At 36.8% G+C, this 8,238-nt stretch overlaps 2 protein-coding genes across 3 annotated transcripts in view; both read right to left on the bottom strand.

Annotated features, from left to right (window-relative positions):
- Positions 1-2,284: 2,284 nt before the first annotated feature.
- LOC100370094 (N-acetyllactosaminide beta-1,6-N-acetylglucosaminyl-transferase-like) lies at positions 2,285-3,625 on the bottom strand. The gene has a single exon (XM_002732164.1). The coding sequence runs from the start codon at positions 3,623-3,625 to the stop codon at positions 2,285-2,287; it is 1,341 nt and encodes a 446-aa protein (XP_002732210.1).
- Positions 3,626-5,003: 1,378 nt separating this feature from the next.
- LOC100370244 (D-glucuronyl C5-epimerase B-like) overlaps positions 5,004-8,238 on the bottom strand; it is a 95,217-nt gene continuing 91,982 nt past the window's right edge. For both annotated transcript variants that reach the window (XM_006813268.3, XM_085490593.1), the window contains one exon: positions 5,004-8,181. In XM_006813268.3, coding sequence (XP_006813331.1) covers positions 7,154-8,181 — 1,028 coding nt within the window. In that variant the 3' untranslated portion in view covers positions 5,004-7,153. The remainder of the gene's footprint in view (positions 8,182-8,238) is intronic.

The raw sequence follows: 8,238 nt of genomic DNA, 5'->3' as shown, positions 1-8,238 counted from the left end.
GCAGAATTCATGTTTTGTTTGGGTTTATTGGTAGTAATTTTGGATATCTCAAATTTGATTGCCTCAATGTAATTTTCGAGGCTACTGTTATTCGAGTCTGGTGGGTTCTATGTTGATTTCATTTTGAAAGGATGTTGTTGAGATTATTTATTGCATTAAATATTTGATACGCATTCTCCTAGATAGCATAGACATGTCATTGAGCAAAGTGTGATAGGTTGGCTTAGGTGGGGTTGGTATAAATTTGAGTCCTTTGCCAAGGGCATTGACCTCTGTTGGGGTAAGAATTCTACTCGAAAAATTCCAAATAAAACTTGAGACCAACCGAGCTAGATCAGCCAACCGTTTACTTTTATCCAGTTTAGCATTGTAATTCTTTCTTCGTTTGCATCTTGCAATGTGTTTCTTACGTTTTGTGTTATTGATTGTATGGACAGAATCCTTAGTAATAACGGTACTTCTCTTTTTGGAGGATGTGGTGGCCCTAAAAAGGGCCGTCTGGTTAGTGTGCCGAAGCACTGGTTTATTTGAGGCTAGAAGTACGTTTCCTGCCCTTTCGGGAGTCCTGCACTCTTTTCCTCGATTGTTTAAGGAATTGCCTCAGTTTATTAACAGTCAGAGCCTGATGTTCGTCTCCAGCCAGACATTTGATATCTTCAAACGCTCCCTTCTCTTCCTTTACCAGAACGGCCTGAAATTGTTTCACATGTGTCGGCAAATACATATCCAGTAGTTTAGTGTACTGTTTCGATGCCTGGTTTGAGATAAGTTCCCACTTTTGTAGGAATGCCGTAGACGGCTTCAAACCAGGTATAACGTTCTCTTTAAAACCACTAAATCCTTAGGAATTTGTCCCGATAATGAAAATTTATTGATCGATCTAATCTGATTAACAATAGAAGACTCAATCCGGTAACATTTGGATAAAGATTTAACCTTACCCTTGATTTCAGAGAAGAGAGCATCTGGTAAACGTCTATGTGCTGGCGGCGTTGGTGCAGAATGACAGTTTGGCTGTCTGTAGTCAGGTCGAGCATATGCGTATCAAACACCACGTCAAAATCTTCGATAGTGCTGATATCTTCTGCTGCAGACATGTTGACATAGGCTTTCTTCGTATTCAGTTTCGTATTCCAATATTGTTTCCGTGTTCACTTCTATCGATCTCACATCTGAATTATTTTAACACGGAATGATACGTCTGTTACGTATTTAGTTAGCTAATGCAATACTGCCCTCAGTCGGTAAGATGTTCGTCAATCCACCCCCCCCCCCCCCATCGATATAAGAGTTGAAAACAAATTATAGGTTTTTTGAATTTCCCCTGAGATAACAACGTAAATTGGGACCAAAACGTTATTTGCAATATTTCAGGGACAGCAGTGACATGGCATAACGTACGGGACTTAACCATTGTTTACCCTTGAGGGGAACTGAAATTACTCGCATTTGAGGTGTCATCATAAGCGGATGGTGAAAACCTTGTTTATGCAATGAAAAAGTAAAGAACTTGAACGTACTTTAGCACAAATTCATTGTTTGTTTGATTGATTGCATTAGTCTTTAGTGCACAAACCTAAGCGGCCGTCCCTCACCAAATGATTTAGCCCACGCATCTTCCGTTTTTATGCAAACTGGAAAGTTCGAATTACTAAACGATGTACATTACGGCGAAGCTGAAATATCCAAGAACCAACAAATACCAACAATTATATCTCAAAAATAAATATTCGTGGTATATTTTAAGTCTAACCGGACCGAAAAAGAGATTTTTTTATTACTCTAAATATCCAAACATATTTTAATATAAGGTAGTAATAATAATCACTGTTCATTCTCTAGATATTCAACTTTGCATTCGTATCATCATGGAGGTAATACCTCCATAGTATTATCATATAATCCACCATCTTGATTCTCCAGCAATGGGTTATGGGTAAAGTATGATATCATAGCCGGTGTTGTAAAAATGTATGTATATTATTATAACATTAACTATTATTACTCGATTGAAAAAAAGTACACAAAAGACGGAAATATATGTCAACCTTCCGTCTTTTTAATTACCAGATGCAACTTACGCTGACACAACCTCATTCTAATGAGAAAACGGTAATAGCCGATGATAGTAGTGTCACCATGACAAATATCGAAGCAATCGATGTACGTACAGATGGAATATGAAACTTTGGACGTTTCTTGCATGTTTGTTTTTCATATAACGTTCCCCCCTTTCGTTCTGTGCCGCCTATAGTTGGATTGTCGGATCGACCCATCATCGATATCAAGTTGCACCTTTAACGTGTGGTAATTTGTTATAGTAGCTGGGATCAAACCGCACTGGGTGCTTAGTACGATGACGTAACAACTCTTCCTGGCAGTCTATCACCAGCGAATCAAATCGTCTGTCAAACTTATTGACGAAAAGCTGAGGTTGCTGAACAAGGCGTGGGAGATCCCCGAGAGAGAACACACATATTGAGCGAACGGATCGGCCATGACACGCAGTATTACGAAAGTTAGACTCCCAAAGTTTTGATCTCGATATAATTGTTTTAGTATCACCTGGGTACCCACCGGCAACACCTGCTAGACGGTTCAGAGATGAGAAGAAATGTTCATCAGGGCATTTCGTATCGGATAACCAGGAGAAGAACTCCTTCGCTAGTTTATCATTAAGAGTGAAATTAACAAACTCTCTGGTGAGAAGAACGTGGAACTCGCCTTTATATACAGTTATGTTACTCGGCGGGGCTTCTTTAAATTTTGACGGGTATATAGGGCTTATTATATTGTTGTTAATCGTATGGGAGTACAGGTGACGACTTGGGTCACTATTCCTTATAGAATGAACGTCGTTTTTCCCCTTCAACGTTTTTAACACTTGTACGATTTCATAGTTGGTTTTGAGAGGGAAATCCTGACCGCAGAGATTGATAAAATACTTCCATTTGTACTCGCTATTAATTAAGTCTCGCATACAGTTCATCTCTGCCTGCAACACACTGATTGAGCAGTGGGTAACCATTTCTAATTGTGATGCGAGAAAAACGTTGTCAAAGCAACGGGCTACGCTCTTCATCGCTTTGTGCGTCTCCCACGGCGACTTGGCATCGACATGGATACAGTAGACGTTTTGTGGCATGTAAATCATTCTCATCAACTGAGTAACTTGCTGCACAGACTTGTACATTAAAATACTGTACGCAATAGGGAAGCTCGCTTCCATCTTTGACAGTGGTTTGCTGTAAAACCCCTCATTTTCTCTGAAACTCGCACACTCCTTGGTAATTTCCAAATAGTTCAAGTCAGGAATCCAATGGTATTTGGAATATAGTTCATTTCTCTTACTAGTAAGTATGGCGTTGATTCTTGATCTGTTCAACGGAGTTGTGTTCGAACATGTTAACTGTACTCCGGCCTTGCGCCGCTTATCTTGTAAAAGCAAAATTGCGTTGTCAGCATCCCTAAATGCATAATCATTGATGAGTTTCCCCGGTGTCCAGGTTTGTATCGTGTCTTTAATATACCAGAATTGTACGCCAGTCACCAGTAACACAACGATACACAATAGTTTGAGGTCGTTCCGATATTTCGTTGCTTTCTGAAACTCGATCGAGGACATCTTGACGTTTTTCACCAATATTCAATCATAGGCGGTTCATTGCTGACTGCAGCATAGTACTTATTGACAACATACTGGTTTATTTCATTTAAAATTTCTAATCACGTGACGTGACGTAATTATACCCCCTAACTTAAAAAGTAATCATTGTGTTGACTACCCTGCTGTTAATTGTGACCTATGTCTAGGCGAATTGATTCGATCGTCTCAATGCATTAGGTCATTTATCCATACATTACTAGATTTGTTATGTGTCACCCCAACATATCGTGTTTTTTAAAGAATTATTACAGCATAAATAGTCAGTGTGTGTCACCATTTTCTGCGATACGAGTTTCATATGCATATGATATGTTTCATATCAGTTCAGCAACGATACCAGTAAGTTTATTAGTGAAAGCATTGAACAATGCGTCGATTACTGCCACGACCGCGAGAATAATCCGCTGGGCAATGTTGCAATTTACATCGATGTTTTGCTAACAACATTGCTATACGTATTGTTTATCAATGAATCAAGCTATAACAACATATTGCAACAATGTATGTAACCATATCCAATTTGACGACACCCTGGCACATTCCATTATCATTACAGAGGACGGAAAACTAGTCAAATGCAAACACATCCGGCAAAACGAGTATTTTGACCTGAAATGTTGCAACATTGCAAATTGGACCATCCTCGCGATGACAGTAAAGCATCAATGGCTGTAAACATTGATTTTTTTCTTCGATTTTTATTTTTAATAAAACCTTTCCTGTGTCATTTGTAACGGCCATTGTAGAAAAGTTGTACATTCAATAACTTGCAAGTGAAAAAAGACGGCCACGATGTTGGCGCCATCTATTGAAACATAATTTTGTCAAGTGAACCTCAGGGATTACTATACAATATGACAACTTACAAAGACTTGGACCATAATCATTAGTCTTTTGCGGTGCATTGACGTACTCCCACGTGTGATAACTAAACACTGGTAATGTTAATATGCAAAGTTACATTATCTCATGATAGTTTCATCGCGTATATCAGCAGAAAATGAATGGACAATTACTGTACCCGTATCTCTAGTCTCTTACTTGCTAAAAAGTTGAGGAAATGTGTTGAACTGGTTGCTATGGTCATGGTTGCTAGGGATACTACTACAAAATACCCCCAAATGTTTGCAATATGCATGCACATGTGACAGATATACACAGTTACTGGTGTGGAGCAGCATCAATTTATTGTGGAACTTTCACATCTCAAATCTGTCACTAAACAACATGATAAACAGCGCCCTCTACCATCTGCAGTAAACGCTGAAGTATACCTGTTATATTTACAATCTGAAGCCATATTTTAGATTGAGAATAAATAATCATAAACAATTCATTTGTTGTTATCTAAGTAAAATAACTTTATTTTTCAGGTAGTTTACAAGAACCATATTACAGACAGCAAAGATTGTCTGAATCTGGTCAGTTTTCCTGGCCAGTATTGTTTTGCTAAAATATACATATTACATGTCATTAAGTTAAAACTGAAAAAAATGGTTGTTGCTGTTGTCCATTAAAGTACAGTACCACAGACGACTTCAAAAGCATAATGTATGAAAACGTACAGGGATAGTGAGGGACTGTTTGATGTCAAACCATAACACGGAAACCAACTGCAAGAGCGCCCTCTATTGAGTATATCTAAGCAACTTTCAGACTTTAGTAAGACGCAGAAAGGACTTATTTCAACAATATGGTGGATGCCAGTAATATTGCTAAAACACAATAACTTAAACTGAGCTTTGATTATCACCATGGGTACATGCAGCATGCCACTGATAGGGGGAAAACATTTTGTTTCAATAGGGACGTCTATAAAATTACCATTTGTTACATACTGGTTGGATCCACAAAGACTTAAAATAAATAAAAAGAACAGGAAATACATCATTTACATATTTTTAAAATCAACTCAATATGAGTCAAAAGAGGTTATTTCACTAAACCATAAGTATGTTGCAACTCATGAATATTCATATACAATAATATATGCGACTGTATATGAATATTCATATATGCTAATGCACATTGCTATATGAATATTCATTTATGTTAATGTACATTGCCATATGAATATTCATATACACTAACACGTATTGCCATATGAATATTAATTTGTTAATGATATGCATGTTACCATATAAATATTCATACGTTCAAACACATGTTGATATATGAATATTCATATATGTCAATACATGTTTCTATATGAATATTCATTTATGCTAATGTATGTTGCTATATGAATATTCATATTTGCTAATGCATGTTCCCATATGGATATTTATATGCATTTCCATAGGATGTATAACCCATATGAGGCCATGTATGTTATTTTTACACTTGCACATAATTTTATTTGTAATTAAGTGTGTTTTTGCATGTTGTGATTTACTTGGAATAACATGATTGTTTGGAGTAGATCAGACGTGTTGATGACTGTGTTCTAGTTTGAATTCCACCACCAATGTTTGTCCACATTTTATCAGCATTATTAATATTATAAATTATTATATTTCATAAATCTAATTTAAATGCACCAAATTTAAGAAGAACTGAAGAATATGTTTATCTCAGAATATAATTAATAGTACAATATTCCTACCCACACAAATATAACAAGGGTTCATAGCGTGGAACCAAAAAATACATAAAAGACTCAAAATCACCAACACCAATATTAAATAGAAACATATAATAGCTGATAAACCCTATAAGAGGTGAATTCCCTTCGACAAACACAGTGCAGATTTGCATCGCTGTACAACAGATTCATACTAGACTTCTCCATTAATGACAAAACTTCAACGAAACAAAGAAATTAACATAGAGGGCAAAAACTTTGGTTGTGTTATGTCCTTTGTTATATATATACTTCATTTTAACAGAAACATTCGTTAAAAGAGGTGAAACTATTTAGAGGTGACTGTCTTTTATTAACTCTTTGAATGCCGTCATTTTTCTCACTGAACTTTTGAGACAACATTTTTATATTCAATGTATGAATTTTTGAACCAAACTTCACAAGGTCTACAATGTCTTGGTCAAAATAAAAAAAAAAAAATATTGGAAAAATGACGCAGGCATATTTTGTGAAAAGTGAAAGGTCAAAATAGATCATTAATTACGCTCACTACAGAGAAAAAATTTGTTTCATTTTTCATTCAATCGATTCGATTATAATAGTCAACTCACCTCTATGTTGTCTTAACACCTTGCCTACTGATGTCGTAACCACATTCATCATGTGATGAGTTAAATAGAGATATGTTGTCAGAAGTGTAGAAGCAAACAAACAAAAATAACTTTTACAATATCTACATGTTTTGCACCAAAAATGTGACTTTGTACTGAATAGCATAAAATAACCATGAAATATACACCACTGAAAACGAATATAGCAATGAACCCATAAAAACAAAAGTTTCTCCATGCCCAACCACTAGAGAGCGCTACACCTAGAAAACATAAATGAATGTAATTTTTTTAATTATGCTTGGCTCTCTTGCCTTTCATGTACTCGATCCATCTTTCAAGAGTGTTTTGAAATAAAGAGTTTTTTTCTATACTGCTTAACAATTGCAGCTGGCTGATATGTGTGGTATGGTAGTCCCATCTAGCAAGCTTAGGCGCGACACCTGTTGTGATATGCCGCAGATCATAAACAGTCCCTGAGCCAGTGTCGTAGAGTGGCAGTAATGCTTTTAACGATGTCAATCCTTCGCGGTACAATCGTTCGGCTTCTACTCTGTCTTCATCTGATGCAGTCATCATCAGATCATATAGACCAATCAGGCTGTAGATAAAACCGTTTAAAACAAACGAACTTGGATTGGTGGGATATTCCTCATACCAAGGGTACTTATCTAAAAATACTGCTTTAACTCCACCTTGAGATGAAAGTTTATTAAAAGGATACGTTGCTTTTAATGCTGCTTTGAGGTATTCTGGTTTTCCAGATTTACGATATGCACGTACAAGTACAGACATGGCATGGCCCTGCGCCATTGCCGAGTACCACCCTGGAGGCAGTTCACCCATCTCATCAATTAAAATACGTGTGATCCAAATGGGCCAACCTCCTTTCTTGTCCTGGTTATTCAACAGCCAATTAGCTGCGTCATAAAAATGAGCCATGTGTGCCGTGGTTGAAAGCTTAACATTGTCAATTCGGCCAAATCCTTGTACAGACAGCTTCACGATGCTTCGTAGACTCACTTTGGCTTTCTTCACCGACTTGCCATTTGTTTGCCCAACACCCTTTCTCAAATCGTTTAGCAAATCTCTGGTAAACGTTCTCCATGATCTGCAGCTGCCCAGCCCATAATAAATATGCGTTCCTCTACGACTGATCGCTTCTCTGCTTGTCGTGTAATGAATATGAAAATACTTGTCTTTATCACTAGTGTCCAAGATAACCAATATTGTGCAGTTATCAAAACATTTAAAATCAAAGGACAGCTCAAAATCTTCTGAATTTTTCAAATTCAAAGTTACCGAAGGACTTCCTGTATCTGTGTGAGAATAAAAAGTAGATTTTACTTATCGATAAAAAAATAGTGAATTTCAAC

This window comes from Saccoglossus kowalevskii, chromosome 15 (assembly GCF_978046115.1).
Source record: "Saccoglossus kowalevskii chromosome 15, keSacKowa6.1, whole genome shotgun sequence".
NCBI lineage: Eukaryota > Metazoa > Hemichordata > Enteropneusta > Harrimaniidae > Saccoglossus > Saccoglossus kowalevskii.
The sequence above is the reverse complement of the archived record's forward strand: the minus strand, read 5'-3'. Positions and strand labels throughout refer to the sequence as shown.